Genomic DNA, 19,878 nt, shown 5'->3' with positions numbered 1-19,878 from the left:
TGGTCTTCAAATGTTATTTCTTTTGATTGTTGATATCAGTCTCCAAAGTTATTCTGTCTGATCAAAGCGGGTGTCCGTTTTTTTCTGATCTTTTTCTTGGGCATTTATTTTCCTCCAGTAGTGCCCTGCGATCACCTCAATATGTGTCAAAGACTTTCTTATAATGCACATGTAAACGTTTAATACATAAATGCCAAGTGTACTTCCAATCCAATCAAAGATCTAAGGGCTGCTCTTAAAGGTGCTGTAAGGCACTTTGCTAACTTAGCAACCCAAGTGTTTTACCAAGTGTAGAAATCACATTCATTTTCTTCAGATAAATGTAGCCATTTTTAGCAATGTATAAATCTTTTAAAACATATCTGTCATGAGCTTTGAGGTTGAGGAATGACATGTGCTTCTGTAATAATCCAGTATGATTTCATCTTTTAAACAATTTTAATCAAATTCCTGTTGAACTCCTGATATACATGCAATAAGGTCCATAGAGTCTCAAAAAAAACCTAATATGTATAAATAGACCATAATATTTTGCAATACAAGTCAAATGCATTGTATTATACAGTACATAGTCGGCAACGCTTTATTGGATGAGTAGTTCATTAACTTTTTTTAAGTAAAAAAATGCTCAATATAACAGTATATATGTATTGTTTATTTTAACTTCTAATAAAATGTTGTACCATTGTGCATAAAAAAAATGGAAAGTGCTGAAATCAACCATTCCAATGTAATTTTCTGATGTTAAAGGATAACTGTCGCCAAAATGCAACCTAGGGTCTTTTTGTCAATCTATCCGAGGCAAACTTTCGTTCAAAAGCATAATTAGAATGGAAACGCCACTTTTAAGTTTGACCGTATTTTCGTTTTTGGTCAAATTGCCTTTTGAGTGCTTGGGGCATCAAAAATGCCCATTTTGATGGGGCATCAAACTTTTAGCATCAAAAATCGCTATTTTTAAAACACTAAGAAGGCTCGACACAACATGAAACTTTGTTCGAAGTATCACCAGGGGCTCTACACATGAACTCGAGCATTGAGAACATTGTTTGTGTACACAGAGTTTAATAAAAAGGAAGATTTTGAACAACTCACTGTAGCTGTGTCCACAGTCAAAAATAGTCAATCTCTGAATGCAACGTAACAGGGAGGAGAGTAAAGATGGGAAGCTTCTAATGTGTTGTCTTTTAAGGAATTTAACTTTAGAGTTTTTGTGTCATGTGGTGATGTCACTTCCTATTAAGTCACTTCCTGTTTGTCCTTCCTGGTACTGCATGGAAACAATGAGACAGACATGGTGTGCTCTCGGGGTTCAATCCATTTGCATCCAGCTTAAAGCATCATAGAGGCAATGCTGTAAGTTTATTTATGTGATATTAGACATGTTAAAGATAATATATTAGTAGAGATTTTGTTGAAAAGATGATGTTTGATAAGATTGTTAAAAACAAGTTCACAGCAATGCTAATAGCCTGTATAACTGCTGCTACATTGAGAATAGCATTGTATATTCATGTTATTATCATTCACAATGTAATTTTACTCAAGAAATGGACACTGAATATTGCTGTATTGTTTTATTACAGTTTTCACCACTACATGTAAATGAGGAAGCGTGACAGTAAATCATCAAACTTACTACGACTCTGTCTTCATTTGCACGGTTTAACTTGGTGTTTAGTCCGAGTTTCAACACACTGCACGAGAACACTACACCTAAAGCTTAGTTTCATATAAATTCACAGATAATTTGTTGTTTTGTTGTTAGTGAAATTCAATATTGACCTTGTATTTGAAAAAGGATGCTCATATAAGAAGCAATACTAAAATTCAGAGTCAGTTCATTCGCATTCCGAGATCAACTATTTTTGACTGTCAAAATGGCGGCGGACACAGCTACAGTGAGTTGTTCAAAATCTTTCTTTTTAGTAAACTCTGTGTACACAAACAATGTTCTCAATGCTCGAGTTCATGTGTAGAGCCCCTGGTCATACTTCGAGCAAAGTTTCATGTTGTGTCGAGCCTTCTTAGTGTTTTAAAAATAGCGAAAACGAAAATACGGTCAAATTTAAAAGTGGTGTTTCCATTCTAATTATGTTTTTAAACTAAAGTTTGCCTCGGGTAGATTAACAAAAAGACCCTAGGTTGCATTTTGGTGACAGTTATCCTTTAAGTGGTCTGTTCTTGGTCAGAATGCAAAGAGTTTTTTATGGCGATAGTCAAAGTCTGGCAACGTAAGACTTAATGTACACTATAAAACAGTTATAATATAATTGCAATTATATGCCACCATAAAAGTTACATTATATGCCATATGATTCATTCATTAAAAGCCATATTCATGCGAGTAACTAAATGACTGAGTGTGTGGTTTGTTTTAGTAAAATCTCTTCATCTGCTGTAAGTGAACTGGGCCGTTTGTCATGAAAACCCTAGGCAACCTCTCTCATGTCCATAAACAAGCTATTGTCATCACGCACACACTGTGTATGTTTTGCAGAAGCTCAACTGAAGTGGTGTACTTCACAGAGTCAGCAGCTTTTGTAATGCTAATTGCCACGGAACATGTTCAACGAAGCGCAGAACGGGCGAAATCATCCATACAGCGTAACGTTGCGTAGCTTCCTCCATCCTATTAAGAATATCATCAAGGGCATCTTTATTAAATTCATAATGAAAACAAGCAAGGTCACAATAGTGACTGAGAAGAATACAGTTGTGCTGAGGAGAATGGAACAGTTTAGCTTTAATTAATCCATGCTTCTATTCAATTCTTAAATGAATAATGTATAGATTATATATTTATCAGGAACACCGCTGTACATTCCTTCAGCCAATAGTATTATTGAAATTTTGGATTGTGTGGCGTTGGTGGTTAATGATATATGATGGTAAAATAATGGTTGTAGGTTTGAACCGCCCAAGAAGTGTTCCGTGAACTACCACCATTGTGCCTTCCATACAATTTTATAAAAAAATATAAAAACTAGCACAGTTGCCTAGGAAATCTGACAATTACACAGTCTGGGATCATTATGCAAAACATTTTGAAAGCGTAATGGTGTGATTGACCAATCAGAATCAAGTCTTCCAGAAAGCAGTGTAATAAAGTCTATGCCAGGGAGGGGTGGCTCCCTACAGTAAAACTGACAAACAGTGGAGATTTTGCAATACATGGAGTAATGTAAAAAACTACAGATGTGTCCAAAATGAGTCAAGATTAGGAAGAACGTGTATGTAAGAGGTGTAAAGTTTCCACATTTTACCTCATGTTTTATCTCTAGCAAGACTCCATGGCCCACAGTGAAAGAAGCTTAGTCAGGGACACATAATATTCAACAATATTATTGATCTGACTGCACTAACACCATTATATAGAACTGAACTAAGCTGGATGATGACATCACTGTTTTCTCCAGAGCTGCTGTATAGATAAATGAACTAAGTTAATAACTAATGATTTTTACAACAGAAATTAATTAATTAACTTAAGCTGGACAATGACACATTTTTCTTCTAGATCTGCTGTACAGCCAAAACAAGCTTTGTTGCATTATGTTCCTGCTATCTCTGTAAAGCTGCTTTGAAACAATCTGTATTGCAAAAAGCTCTATATAAATAAAGATGACTTGACTTGACTTGACTTATTAGGTCCAGCTTGTGAGGTTCTAAGTTCAACTGACTTGAAGTGCACTTACAGACTGTGTTTTTGTGACTTGTATCCTTGCTCGGAAGCATTTTCACCCCTCTGGATTTCAGCTCGATGGCCTTCTTCACTGTTGAGAGAGGGTAGAGGTCAAGTGTGTAGAAGTAGAAATCACAATCCATTTATACAGTTACCAAAGCCTGTCGAGTGCCCAAGAGTGCCAACACCTCATTGAATTCAAGCAACCCTCTATGAATTAGTCATGCAGGGGCCATCAAAATGAGAGCATTCTGATGGCCAGAGGTATTTTCTTAATTAGCAGGTGTATGACAGATCTTAACCTTTAAATGCATGAATGTTTCTCTAATCATCGTTACATATTCAGGTCTTTAGCGACCCGGATCTATATCTAACACGGATGAATCTCTAACTAGTAACCATAACTCTAAATAGTATAAAACTGATATTTTAATACCAATTACAAACAAAATAAAATAAAGCATATTGCATTACCTTTTGGAACTTGGGAGGGTTCAGTTTGAGTATTTTCAAAACTATCATTTTCATCGTCTTCAAAATCAATATTTTGATCAATGACAGCTTCTTCACCAGATCCACCATCAAGTGACAGTGATACAATATATTCGGTCTACTTGCTCTGCAGTAAATTGTGAGCTATTTCAAGTTTTGCTGATGATGCTAGTGTATTCTTTTGTTTTATACCTGCAGGAATCATGAGTGAAACATTACTTCATTGCATATCAGACATTACCACATTGAAAACTAAAGGTGAATTGCAATTATGGAGTCATCAGAGATTGAAATATTGTTGCACAGAAAAAAACGAAGAAAAAAAAAACTTAGGATGCTAGCAACCCTCACGTACTTACTTGAGGATGTGTTTTCCTCACGTAAGTACGCGAGGGTCGCTAGCATCCTAAGTTTTTTTTCTGTGCAACAATAACCTAGAATACTGTCTAACACTTGATGGCTGCTCTGTCAAGTCTTCGTTGTCGGTTAGGAACCTGAGTGTGCTCTTTGATACCAATCTTTCGTTTGAAAGTCACGTGTCTAATATCTGTAAAACCGCATTTTTTCATCTTAAAAATATATCTAAATTACGTCATATACTCTCAATGAAAAATGCAGAACAATTAGTTCATGCATTCATGTCATCAAGGCTAGATTATTGTAATGCTATTATGGGTGGTTGCCCTGCACTCTTAATAAACAAACTACAGCTGGTCCAAAACGCAGCAGTTAAGAGTTCTTACCAGAACCAGGAAGTATAACCATATTAGCCCCGTTCTGTCAACACTGCACTGGCTCCCTATTAAACATCGTATACATTTTTTAATATTGCTGATTACTTACAAAGCACTATATTGTTTAGCTCCCCAGTATGTGTGCGAGCTCTTAATGCATTATAGTCCTTCATGTCTATTGCGGTCTCAAAATTCCAGCCAGTTGATAATACCTAGAATATCAAAATCAACTGCTGGCGGTAGATCCTTTTCCTATTTAGCACCAAAACTTTGGAACAGTCTTCCTAGCATTGTCTGGGAAGCAGACACACTCTGTCAGTTCAAATCTAGACTAAAAACACATCTCTTTGGCCTAGCATTCACATAACACATTATAAACTTACACTCACCTAAAGGATTATTAGGAACACCTGTTCAATTTCTCATTAATGCAATTACAGTGAGGAAAATAAGTATTTGAACACCCTGCTATTTTGCAAGTTCTCCCATTTAGAAATCATGGAGGGGTCTGAAATTGTCATCGTAGGTACATGTCCACTGTGAGAGACATAATCTAAAAAAAAAAATCCAGAAATCACAATGTATGATTTTTAAACTATTTATTTGTATGATACAGCTGCAAATAAGTATTTGAACACCTGAGAAAATCAATGTTAATATTTGGTACAGTAGCCTTTGTTTGCAATTACAGAGGTCAAACTTTCCTGTAGTTTTTCACCAGGTTTGCACACACTGCAGGAGGGATTTTGGCCCACTCCTCCACACAGATCTTTAGATCAGTCAGGTTTCTGGGCTGTTGCTGAGAAACACGGAGTTTGAGCTCCCTCCAAAGATTCTCTATTGGGTTTAGGTCTGGAGACTGGCTAGGCCACGCCAGAACCTTGATATGCTTCTTACAGAGCCACTCCTTGGTTATCCTGGCTGTGTGCTTCGGGTCATTGTCATGTTGGAAGACCCAGCCTCGACCCATCTTCAATGCTCTAACTGAGGGAAGGAGGTTGTTCCCCAAAATCTCGCAATACATGGCCCCGGTCATCCTCTCCTTAATACAGTGCAGTCGCCCTGTCCCATGTGCAGAAAAACACCCCCAAAGCATGATGCTACCACCCCCATGCTTCACAGTAGGGATGGTGTTCTTGGGATGGTACTCATCATTCTTCTTCCTCCAAACACGTTTAGTGGAATTATGACCAAAAAGTTCTATTTTGGTCTCATCTGACCACATGACTTTCTCCCATGACTCCTCTGGATCATCCAAATGGTCATTGGCAAACTTAAGACGGGCCTTGACATGTGCTGGTTTAAGCAGGGGAACCTTCCGTGCCATGCATGATTTCAAACCATGACGTCTTAGTGTATTACCAATAGTAACCTTGTAAACGGTGGTCCCAGCTCTTTTCAGGTCATTGACCAGCTCCTTCCGTGTAGTTCTGGGCTGATTTCTCACCTTTCTTAGGATCATTGAGACCCCACGAGGTGAGATCTTGTATGGAGCCCCAGTCCGAGGGAGATTGACAGTCATGTTTAGCTTCTTCCATTTTCTAATGATTGCTCCAACAGTGGAGCTTTTTTTCACCAAGCTGCTTGGCAATTTCCCCGTAGCCCTTTCCAGCCTTGTGGAGGTGTACAATTTTGTCTCTAGTGTCTTTGGACAGCTCTTTGGTCTTGGCCATGTTAGTAGTTGGATTCTTACTGATTGTATGGGGTGGACAGGTGTCTTTATGCAGCTAACGACTTCAAACAGGTGCATCTAATTTAGGATAATAAATGGAGTGGAGGTGGACATTTTAAAGGCAGACTAACAGGTCTTTGAGGGTCAGAATTCTAGCTGATAGACAGGTGTTCAAATACTTATTTGCAGCTGTATCATACAAATAAATAGTTAAAAAATCATATATTGTGATTTCTGGATTTTTTTTTTTTTTTGATTATGTCTCTCACAGTGGACATGCACCTACGATGACAATTTCAGACCCCTCCATGATTTCCAAGTGGGAGAACTTGCAAAATAGCAGGGTGTTCAAATACTTATTTTCCTCACTGTATCTAATCAACCAATCACATGGCAGTTGCTTCAATGCATTTAGGGGTGTGGTCCTGGTCAAGACAATCTCCTGAACTCCAAACTGAATGTCAGAATGGGAAAGAAAGGTGATTTAAGCAATTTTGAGCATGGCATGGTTGTTGGTGCCAGACGGGCCGGTCTGAGTATTTTACAATCTGCTCAGTTACTGGGATTTTCACGCACAACCATTTCTAGGGTTTACAAAGAATGGTGTGAAAAGGGAAAAACATCCAGTATGCGGCAGTCCTGTGGGCGAAAATGCCTTGTTGATGCTAGAGGTCAGAGGAGAATGGGCCGACTGATTCAAGCTGATAGAAGAGCAACTTTGACTGAAATAACCACTCGTTACAACTGAGGTATGCAGCAAAGCATTTGTGAAGCCACAACACGCACAACCTTGAGGCGGATGGGCTACAACAGCAGAAGACCCCACCAGGTACCACTCATCTCCACTACAAATAGGAAAAAGAGGCTACAATTTGCACGAGCTCACCAAAATTGGACAGTTGAAGACTGGAAAAATGTTGCCTGGTCTGATGAGTCTCGATTTCTGTTGAGACATTCAGATGGTAGAGTCAGAATTTGGCGTAAACAGAATGAGAACATGGATCCATCATGCCTTGTTACCACTGTGCAGGCTGGTGGTGGTGGTGTAATGGTGTGGGGGATGTTTTCTTGGCACACTTTAGGCCCCTCAGTGCCAATTGGGCATCGTTTAAATGCCACGGCCTACCTGAGCTTTGTTTCTGACCATGTCCATCCCTTTATGACCACCATGTACCCATTCTCTGATGGCTACTTCCAGCAGGATAATGCACCATGTCACAAAGCTCGAATCATTTCAAATTGGTTTCTTGAACATGACAATGAGTTCACTGTACTAAAATGGCCCCCACAGTCACCAGATCTCAACCCAATAGAGCATCTTTGGGATGTGGTGGAACGGGAGCTTCGTGCCCTGGATGTGCATCCCACAAATCTCCATCAACTGCAAGATGCTATCCTATCAATATGGGCCAACATTTCTAAAGAATGCTTTCAGCACCTTGTTGAATCAATGCCACGTAGAATTAAGGCAGTTCTGAAGGCGAAAGGGGGTCAAACACAGTATTAGTATGGTGTTCCTAATAATCCTTTAGGTGAGTGTATATAATTCAATGTTAGGCTGCATAGATTAGGTCAGCCGGAACCGGGAACACTTCCCATGAATCCTGATGTATTTGTTACATCATAAGAAGGATGGTGTCTACGTTAATATTAGTCTCTCTGTTTATCCTGAGGTTTACCGCAGTCCGCCGGATCTAGATCTGATGAAGGACCTGTGCCTGGACATGACGACAACGCAGTCCTGAAGTGTCAACTAGGCTCTCCCCTGTGAAGGCCCCCTTCTCCTTCCCTTTACCTCTGTACATATAAAACGTTGTCGTTTTATCTGTACAGAGTCACCACGTGGCTATGCGGACGTGATAAATAATTCTGTATTATACATTTTTAAGACCAGATTTGTAAAAAAGGACTTCACGCCTGCGCACATATATATTAAATCGCGCATACCTTTGGACTGAACACGTGATGATGCGCATGTGCGTGACGTCGGTGTTTGCGCAGAGGTTGCGTAGGTTTGCGTAGAGATAACTGACAATCGTTTGCACCTTGGAACCTATTTCAGGGAGTGCGTTCTCGAGCCACCAGGCACTGTTTTGTTGGATGGGCGGCCGAAGCACGTTAAGGATTTTCCTGTTAGAGCGGTGTTGTGTTAGCGGCCCCTAAGTTAATAACTAATGATCTTTGCAACGGAAGTGAATCAATCAATCAAAACTAACTTTAGCTGGACAATAACTTTATAATAGAGCTGCTGTAAAGCCAAAACAATCTCTGTTACTATAATTTCATATTATCCCTGTAAAGCTGCTTTGAAACAATTCAAATTGTTAAAAGCGCTATATAAATCAAGGTGACTTGAATTGACTATATGCTTTTTACAAAATAATTATTAGAAAACTGACATTCTTTTATAATTTTGGATTTCCTGTTTTATTGTTTATAATGAAAAGATTGAGGAATACTAAAAAGGTTGATGTCTAAAAATATAATAATGAGGGGGAGGTTAGTGAATGACGTCCACTTTGTTATCTGAGACACAACTACCATTCTGGCATCCAATGTGCTACCAATATTTTCATCATGTGGAGCCAATTTAGATTTCAAAGTAATTCTGAATGCAGTTCTGTAATTATGTCATGAAGGATGCCAATTATGACCTGGGAATCATGAAATAAATTGAATTTGCATAATTTTATCTCTGTATGATAGCCCCCCATATACCCCCCATCAGTCAGTATGATAGTGATTTCATCTCTGCAGCGACTTTCTAAGCGGTTAAACTGACAGCATTACAACCATCTCCATGCTCACCTATTCATGCAATACGATTGTGACCATTTTCTTATGCATCAATCCATTGTAAGCATGCACATAATTTGTAGCCTATACCAATTGCATTATTTCAACAGTGCATATAGTTTGATAGAAAGTGAATTTATGAACAACGCTCTAAAATGTAACAAATTCAACAAATCCCCTGAGCTTCCCCTGAGATTCACAGCATCCCTCGCTTATTATGCAAATAGAAAACACGATCATAAATGCATATAAAGAAAATGATTTAAAGGGCCTCATCTTGTGTTATTCATGTTAGGAACATGAATTTCCTCACTACTGTCGTGACTGATTTCCCAATTTAAAGGGGGGTATGGTGGGACGCTGTAATCATCATTCAGGCAATGTGTCTGCTTATTGAGTCACAGACAAGCCAAGATGTAATTTTTAGCTACAGCAGAACACACCAAGGGATATGCTTTCTTTCACTGCCAACTGTCCCACATCTGCCAATAATGAACCATCTTCTCCTCCAGTGTCCTACACACGGTGACCCCTTACCTTGATATTGGGCACTAAATCCTTTCCTCCGATGGTTGCTGTCAGACGTGAAGTGAAGCCGCAGCCAATTCTTGCTACTGATGACAGGGGATGGCAAATTCATTCCAGTCAGCCTGAAAAGAAACAAGACTCTCAATTCATAAAACAAAAAGATGATTAAAAATGAAATGTACAATCTGCTGAAAAATGTCTCATTACAAAATTACATGAACTAAATAAGTACAGTTTTAGACACTTACGTGTTGCAAAAAAACCATTTGAATAAATAAACATGCAAGTAGTTTCACATAAACATTTCTAATGTAATTATTTAAACACTCCCTATATTTGTCACATGTAGTAGTCATCCAAATACGCTTGACGCAGATATATAAACATAAACAGTCTTTATTAAACTAACAGAGCATGCAGGAGAACCCCAGGAGAGTAATGACATATACTTTACACATACAAGATGATGAGTGACACTGAACTGAACAAGAAAGGAATTATATATACACAGCAGCAAACAAGGAAACTAAATGAGACAAAGGTGTAACTAATGAGAAACCAAGGAAACTAACAACAAGGTATGTTAGATTACATGTACATTACACGACAATGGTGTACTAAAAACAAAGTTTTTCCATTGCGTCTTTGAAAATTTTCAGTTTCGCGCAGACAACAACATTGTAAAAAAACAATCCCTGTTCACACGGATCTGCGAAAATTACTAAGCAGAAGAATTTTGGGGAATCCCAATACTGCCCAATTAAAAAATAATTTAGACTACAACTCAAAGTAAATTAATTTTTTCAAGAAAATGCTCTGTGACCCTGTCGTACCAACTAGGCATCTTTTCCAGTGACTTCCAGTGACCAGTGTTCTCTCAATGGCCAGCAGAGTTAGGTATAATTGTATAAATGTAATAATATAATAAAGGATAATAATACTACTACTACTAATATTTTTTTTAATTATTTTAATAATTATTACTAATAATAATATAAAAAATATGATAAGTAATAATATAATAAAGATATAAATGTATAATTGTGTGAAATGTATTATGAAAATTGGCTTGCAATTTCGACAAGCAAATACCAAGAAATAGGTTGCAGCAGTTTGTATTTTGACTAAACTTGCAAAATCCGCGATGGGACTGAGCTCGAATAGCTTCAGCGGCAGCGACTTTTTACTATGAAATCGCTGTCAATCAAAAGGAGATGCAGCCTTTCGACAGACCCTCCAATCATCACACAGAAGCCCGGAGTCCAGGCCAGCCCACTCCTCCATTCACCCCCAGAGACACTGAGCGTCCGTGGGCGGGACATAATCACAGCATTTATCCAATGACCGTCTAGCTTCGAAGCACTGAAAAAAACTGTTCAAAGCAGCCCCATTGAAGTCAATGGATGCTGGGCTTCAACAGGGAAATGCACTGTGACGCTACGTGAATGTATGAGAAGGAAATCGAGTCAGCCGACCTGCTATATGTAACTGATTCTGAACGAACTCGTCTTTGAGATGAACGTGTTCTAATGCATTTTTAGTCAATAAAATGTTAACACAATAGTACATGTTTGACCATACATTTTTTGACATTATAGGGGAAGCCGAGCTTCCCTTGCAGTCTTAAAGAAATCCCCACTGGTATATATAAAAGTCTCTTTTTTTTCCATTTAACATGCATTGATCTGAAAAAAAAAAAAAAAAAGTAAATTACAACCCAGATTTATTTCTTTTTTAAACATCGTTTACCATGACCTCAGGAAGATGGTGCTCATGTACGATATTGATTTCACCTCTGTAGCTAATTTCTAAGCGGTTAATTTGACAGTGTTAGAACCATCCCCGTTCTCATATATTAATGCAATAAGATTGTGTCTATTTTCTATGCATCAATCCATAGGTCTTACAAAAAATAACCAAGATTGTGAAGAAAATTATTGCAGCAAGCAGTCAATTTCCTTTGTGAGACGTGGACACACACGGGCTTCTCTACTTCTTTTCACCTGGGGCATCATTTGTCAACAGTGCGTACGCACAGATGTGTTGCGTAATGAGTGCGTAAGAACAGTTTCACGCAAAGTGTGGGATCTACCAACTTGTACTTATGTAGGAATGTGTGTAAATATAAGCACAACTCTGAGCGTGCTTTCATGGAGAATCTAGTGGTAGAATGGCGATACTACAAAAAGAAAGTGCCACCATGTGTTTCCTGTGTCCTTTAATTGCAAATACTCAGTTAGTAATTTCATAATTCAAGCTACACATTTGCATAATTGATGTGAAAAGCTATAAAAGACAGCTGGGAATTCATTTGAAATGTATCTATAGTCATGGCTGATCTCGCTTTGCTGGAAGATTTGGCAAACCATGCGCTACGCAGAGAGCGTGTTTTTTTTGTCCTCCTCCAGTAGCAGATATTTCCCATTTGTATGTTGTGACCCTTTTTTGGCAGTGATTTTAATGTCAACCCATTTCTTTTTTATTTCTGGCAGTGTTCTGTCCTCTGACCCAACAGAATTAACAGCAGCCATTATTTTCTCCCATGTACAATTTTTTTTCTTTTGTTAGTTGCCTAAAGTGAGTGACCCAAATAACACTTTTTGGTTTTCTTCCACTTGGCTCACCAGTACTTCAATTTGTGTTTCTGAGAAGTTTCTCTTTTTCAGAGGCGGACGAAGTACACAACTTCCTTACTTGAGTGAAAGTACAGATACTACTGGTCAATATATTACTCCGTTACAAGTAAAAGTTGTAAAGACCTATTTTTACTTAAGTAAAAGTACATAAGTACTAGTTTTTAAAAATACTTAAGTATCAAAAGTAAAAAGTAAATGTCAATGCATTGCTTTATTATTGTTGCAATGTTGTATGTAATACTTATAGTACCGTATGCCTCTGAATCTACGCCTGCCTTCCTACCCTCATATCAATATCAAATTTATTTCTAGAACACAGTTCCAGTAGTGGAATTGAATGTGAGATTGAATGTGAGATCGAATAAGTGCACTCAATAACGTCCACAATGGTTTCGGACACCCAAATGGCTGTTCCCTCAAATATTGCCCTATTTAAAGTTTTTTGGCTTTTAGTATGAATATGTTAGCCTTACTGTTATCTATAAGCTAGTGTGCTCCAAAAAAGTGACAAAAGTCGCATTTAGAAGACCAAACCCAACGTTGAAAATGAAAATCAGGTTTATGTCAGAATCCAATGTCAGATTGACATTGATCTCCAACGTTGGACAGACGTTGTATTGTGGTTGAAAATGAAAATCGGGTTGACGTCAGAAACCAACATCAGTCGGGTTCTGACGTCAAACCGAATTTTATTTTCAATCAATATCCAACGTCAATCTGACGTTGGGTTCTGATGTCAATCAGATGCAGGGTTCTGACGTCAACCCGACTTTCATTTCCAACCAAAATGCAACCCCTGCAACCAAAATCATCCACTGACTGATGTTACTTTCTACTCAAGGACCTTGACAGAATTGTAGTGGAGTAAAAAGTACAATATTTGTCTTTCAAATGTAATGAAGTTAAAGTAAAAAGTTTCCAGAAAAAATAATACTCAAGTAAAGTACAGATACTCAGAAAGTGTACTTAAGTACAGTACTCAAGTAAATGTACTTTGTTACTGTCCACCTCTGCTCTTTTTTTCCCTCTTTGCCATGATTTCAGTGAGGACATATACTGTACATTCACGCGATTTATAAAGGGAGGTGTTGTGACCATATATGGTTCATTGGAGGCTTTTCTGAATGCAAATGACAATGAACGTGAACGAGCATTTGGGATTTATCAACAATTACTTACTGGTGTGCGTAAGAACCGTGTGCTCACGTTTGATAAATACAGATATTTTTGTACTTGTCTAAATTTCATTCGTAGGACTAAATATAAAACCTTTTCTACACACTGTTGATAAATGAGGCCCCTGGAGAAGCTATTGGTAAAACAAAATCTATCTCTTCATACCAACTTTATTCTGAGAGTGAACAATCTTTCCATGTTTTCCTCAGTACATGCTTTGGTGTAATTTCTTCTGTTTTTTACCTGCTGCTATTATTGTCTTTAGTTTTTTTTTTTTTTACATATTCCAAGGTGCCTATTACATCTTCACTTCACCTTCTCTTTGTGAAACTCAAGGTGTGTAAACTTCATGTTCCCTGTTGTGTGTGTGCTCAGCTTAAGGAATTCTCCTGCAAGTGCCCTTAGTTTGAAGCCGTGACAGTAATGGTTTGCACAGCTACAGTCCTGGAGCAATATTTTTTATTTTTTATCTTTTATATTTGTTTTTCAGGTTATTTAGTCATGGTGCTTGCCAAACATTCAAACTGAATGACTGCAGAGGATATTTATCTGAAATATTAAATCCGACATTCGAAAGCAAGGAGAAATGGTCACAAATCAAAGATGAAACTAAATCCAATCAAAAGCTACACAGTCTTGACAATAATCATTCATATCCTTAACAAGCATTAATGATGGCAGCTACAGCACAGTCATTAGCGTATAATTTAATATTCCATCCCAAATCAGAGCTTCATCTCCTTGATGATGAGACTATTTTGTTTTTGGCACTGAGATCTGAGAGGAGTCTGAGATATTCTCTGTGTAGAATGTACGTGAGTGAATCTCATGAAACCTGTCGAGAACATGTCCAGGTCACATTTCTTAAAGAAAATGAATCCTGTTTTCAGGATTATTAGCAATGTGTTGTTGTTGTTTGTTTGTTTATTGTTCATTTAACAATAATTAAGCAAAAACTAATAAAATAAAAACTGCACTACAGTACTAAGAATCAAATTAAAATGATAAAATTAAAATTCATGAAGGCATAAAGGTAGTGCAAAATGAATAAATAAACAAACACACACAAACAAACAAACAAACAAACAAACAAACAAACAAACAAACAAACAAACAAATAACTAAATACAATTTTGTATTTCTTTCTTTTGATTTAGGGGTGCTTTTGCAAGATGCAATAAATGTGTGTATTTATTTATTTGTTTGTTTACCAAAGATAAATTAAATTTTGTGGGGGGAAATAAAGTCAACAAAATAAGCTGATTCCAAACAAGAGGCAGGCCTATGTTCCAAACATTGAGCTGACAGTGTGTTTGGTGGAGCTGAATGCCGCAAGTGAGGTAAAGCCTGTCTGGCACAAAATAACAGTGACTTGCAATTGATGCAGGCTGCTGTGTGAAGCCCTCATTTCTTTTCAAGAAAGTGGAGTTCAACAGTGCATGAAAACCAGGTTGAGCTGAGGAGGCAAAGGAGTAAGAAAGCAAAATGAGCGTGCTTTACAAGAGGCAGGCAACAGGGAGAATAAACCTGACAAAATAAGCAAAGTCTGTTTGAAGAGATCTGTTCAGATAACACAAGAGCTGAATCACTGGGAGGACAACAGCTAAATGTGGAATATAAAATATAAAAAAAGGGTGGAACTGTTTTATATCAAAATCTGACATTATAAACAGTTAGTGACTTCAGTTAAATTTGACAGATTAAAAGCGTCAAAATATTATGTTAATCGAGAAAAAGAAACCGCTTCTGATTGTACAAGTTTAATCCCCAAAAATATTAAGAAGCAATAAGAGATGGATTTTGAACATTTATGAACACTATTATACCCTTAACACAGTTTCTGCTCAACATTAATGGGAGTGTTCATTAGGGTTGGGAATCATTTAAATTTTAGTGATACCGATACTGCTTATCGAATCAGATTCTTATTGATTCCCAGTTTCGATTCCAAAAAAAAAATAAGTCAAACATTTAGATATCAAACATATTGTTCTGTCTCTTTTTGCAAAACATTTTGTAGCAGCTGAATAGCATAACAAAAAAATCTGCATCCTAAAGAACACTTACACAAGGAACTTATGCCTAAATGGCAAAAACAACTAGTGGAAGACCCCATCGCCGGACTGATCACCCGACCACGTGGAACATAAATATAAGCTAACCAAACCTCTTCCCAAAGTCATTGGCATTAGGTTGTTGCTATATATGATTGCTATTTGTGGAGAGATTGTTTATCTAGGGCCAGCATATACAGATAGATACAGATAGAAATGTTTATTTACTATTTCATACCAGCCTCCAGAAAGACCACAACTGATTCCCCCATAGACTGCTAATTACCCATTCATTGCTTCGTCCAATCCATTGCTCATCATACCCATTCAGTGGGCTCTGAGACTGGGGTAAGAACACCCATTTTGACCATTCTTTGTAATTCTGATTTGACCCTGCCCTGCATGGCTGGGTCCAGTTTCATTGAATATGTTACTGGAAGCTTACCAATCTAGTCCTTGAAAAGGTCTGGATATTCAGAATGAATTTGGCTTGCAAAGCTTGAAACGTCATCTGCTGTCACATGATGAATTTCTTTGATGAACGGCACAAGTTTCATTTGTAAACAATCTGGTAAACCTATCAATTGTTGCACATTTCCCTTTACCACGTAGAACAAGAGGTTGTATGCCCTTTCTGATGAGTGGCAGGTGAAAGTTGCAAAGCCTGCTGTGGATATCTCCTCACTTCCATTGCTTAATTCCTCCCCATGTTTTATTTCCGTGACCAAAGCTTCAGAAATGACATTACATTCGGCTCATATGTGTCTACTTTAAGATCACCTGAGTGTCCATTGATGTACACAGTGCAAACTAACTTTTGTTCTGCACATCCATTGAGATAAATTTAAATAAGCCCCATTCACACTAGCGTCAAAGCGATATGATCCCATTCATTTTCAATGAAGGGCTGGAGACTTGCAGCGACACGAGCAACAGTGACCGTTGGTGACTGAATGTAGGTGTCAATTTGTTGATTGATTGATCGTTAATCTGGTTAATGATTTAATGCACTGAACATGTACTGTAGTTTATATCACAACACTCTCCAACAGCAGAATGCTACTTTTAATCCTTTTAAGTCTAATTCCAAGTCAAAATAGAATTTATACCTTAGTTTTATATAATATATAATTTGTGATTGCATATATGATGCAAGATATGGCCAGACATGCAGTCTACAAATTATATTATAGAGCGACAGCATTGGTAACACCCACAGGTGTCTTCACAGTTACAGAGACTAGCGACACACAGCGACAAAATCGCTCGCAATGTGAGCGGGGCTATAGTGTACATGACGGAGAGTGAAACTCTCACTCAGGTTCAAGACAAGGAGAGTGAAAATATATCTTTGCTAAACTGATACCGTACTTAGCGTCTAACTTAAACACTGGCCAGTGAATACTAACAATTTATTAGCCAATGGCTGATGATAGACATTATTTAGTCGCTTAGCATGAAAATTTAGTCTCATATGCGAGTGATTTACTCGCATTGAAGAGGGTTACCCTGCGTACAGGGTTAAGTTTAAAGCAGCAGCTGCTGTTGTTGTTGTTGTTGCTGTTGCTTCTGCTGTTGTTATCATTGTTATTATTATTATTATTATTATATAGACTAGATCACCACCTGATAAATTATTATGCTGGGTTTATGGAAGTCATAAATAAAGATTACGTTGAGCAGCTGAAAAGATCTAAGGTCTTCAAAGAGAATGGCCTTTATTTTATTCACAAGTTGTAGCCAAATTTATTCAAGCTCTGGCAACAGAGTCAGAGAGGTCAAGAGAGCAGGCCCACTTTGATGACTGCTGGCAATAACTGCTGAAAATCAAGTCCACAGACAACACCATGAGCAGCACTGGCAGAGGGGGGGAATTAAAAAAAGAATTACATGAATTGCAGATTCAGTGTACATGTTATTTTAAAACTCTTATGATTGCTTCAAAAAATCAGTGAGTGGCTTGTGAAAAGCCACAGCTACTTTATGCAGGCTGTGTGCATTTGTCTGTGGATTGACTGTTTTGAAACTTATATGGTAGTTGCATAGCCCCTAGACCTCTGTTATCATGAAAAAAAACCCAGGAAATGTTATTTTTGACAATATGGGACCTTTAAATCTGTGGCGGAAGAAAGTTCTGTACACAAGAGGCTTTCTTTTAAGACACTCCATGGTTGTTCCTTAATTATTTAAACACTTGCTTTGCTGTACTGTTGTATATAAATAAATAAAAACATCACACTCTCAGTCATGCAATATGGCTCTATAGTCTGTATTGACTGAAAGTCTGTCTGGTAAATAAATAAATGTGAACAGATACACAGCAGGATAGAGGGCGTGGATCTGCCAACACATTAAATCTGACTGGACGAGCAGTGTTCAAATCCGTTTGCATGTATACGGAGTAAAAATGGTAAAATCACTGTAATACACAGTCTCACTTAAATGTACTTTTATAAACAATTTGACATTGACAGAAGAGACAACTGAGTTTTTTCCTCCTAATCGATCAAACTTGACATGGCAGGTCAGCCAGTGTCTGTCTGTAAGGCCTTTGTTCTGGAAAGTGCTTTGCAGAAGTCAAAGTAATCAATAGGTTTGTTCGGAAGATAAGATGATGTACTCTAGCTTTCAAATCCGCCTGTCAGCTGTCCATCTCTCAACCAAACCCTGGCATTCATTATTTCATGGACATTATACTTCCTATTCGAGTCAATGCAGATGAATGAGCTCATTTATTTTAAAGGGGAACTATGCAGTTTTTTTTTAGCTTAATTTACCTTAACTGAACAGCTTCGGAGTTATTGGAATGGTTATATGACTTTTTTCGGGTTGAATGGTGATCTTCTCGCACACCCCCAGGGCCTGTGAGCGGAAAAACCACCCTTGCAACTTTGGGCCGCTGGCCTCAGCGTCAGGAAGTATCGCGTGATATCAGGTCTCTCGATGTAACGAATTGCTTTACGGCACTGCACACATACACTATCTAAACATTTATATGCTAGCCTTCTGTGTATCATACATACCTTAGTGGACATTGCTCCGTGCGTTCGCCGGCTTCTTTGAAAACAAATGCACATGACCAGAGGGAGAAGATGGGAGGGGGAAGAGTCGCCAACGAGTTTTGACAACAGTGTTGTCAAATATCTATTCCGAAGCTGTAGGGGGAGCTCTATAGAGAAACCCGCGAGCAAAAAGCGAGAAAACAGCGAAGAAATTGCCAAAACTGCATAGCGGCGCTTTAAGGGTGAGACAGCCCTGATTTTAAAGCAAAACATGATTGTTTGCAGCAAGAACCGATCGGTCAATGTGGCTTGAGTAGATGGTGGGTGTCCAGTAGTCCAGTTCATTGTGGATTTGGGTGCACATCTTGATGTTTCAAAATCTACAAATGTGTGCAGTGATCTACAAATGCACAGAAAGCCGCCCAAATGTACAGGATACGATCCACAAATTAAGTCATTAATAAAAGTAACACCACAACTCTCCTCAACAAGGCATTCAAGTAAAAAACAAACAAAAAAAAAACAAAAAAAACAATCCTGATCAATCCTGATGCCATCAATCATGAGTAAACAGAGACATTTCCTTTCGATTGAGGTTAACTCGACATTGCATCAGTAGCTGATGCTAAGGGAAACATGTCCACGGCGCATTACTGGCAGATAACCTGAACCAGCCCCTGTGGGCAGAGTATAGAAAATAACACCAAGCAGTGTGAGTAATGTTCACCATGGCATCACCAGTGTATAACAAAACAGACACATATAACTTGGTTTGAACTTGGGAGGTTGCACAAGTTCTTCATAACTGGGATTGGGAACAGGCCCAAACAGGCCATTGGAAGCACTGGGAGAATTTGAATGATTTGGCCTGCTGCCCAGGTTTGTTTGTTTGTTTGTTTATTGATATTAGTATTATTACCTGCCCAGTGTACTAAAATGATAATTTCCGAATTCAGCATTTGGTAATAAATCAATAATAAATCATGAATCGGTTTGTCTTGTCTAGCAACGGGACGATTAGACCCGGTTTAGTGGTTTTGAACAGAGTAATCAATGCTCGATGATGGAGAGGATGTGGTTAGGAGGAGCAGAGAGTGAAAGGT

The 19,878-nt window shown here is 38.1% G+C and overlaps 1 protein-coding gene and 1 long non-coding RNA gene across 2 annotated transcripts in view; one reads left to right on the top strand and one right to left on the bottom strand.

The window, feature by feature from the left end:
- Positions 1-19,878, bottom strand: part of LOC311069532 (CUB and sushi domain-containing protein 1) — a 684,283-nt gene that overhangs the window by 220,290 nt on the left and 444,115 nt on the right. Inside the window, exons 6-7 of the mRNA XM_084092746.1 lie at positions 9,917-10,029; positions 3,699-3,776 (exon numbers count right to left, since the gene is read on the bottom strand). Of these exons, the coding sequence (XP_083948872.1) occupies positions 3,699-3,776; positions 9,917-10,029 (191 nt within the window). The remainder of the gene's footprint in view (positions 1-3,698; positions 3,777-9,916; positions 10,030-19,878) is intronic.
- LOC311069536 lies at positions 1,277-1,639 on the top strand. Its single transcript, XR_014603531.1, has 2 exons — positions 1,277-1,356; positions 1,587-1,639. It is a non-coding gene; the product is annotated as an uncharacterized lncRNA (long non-coding RNA).

This window comes from Abramis brama (genome assembly GCF_963993115.1).
Source record: "Abramis brama genome assembly, chromosome: 19".
NCBI lineage: Eukaryota > Metazoa > Chordata > Actinopteri > Cypriniformes > Leuciscidae > Abramis > Abramis brama.
Note: the sequence above shows the minus strand (reverse complement) of the source record. Positions and strands in the feature narration are given on the sequence as shown.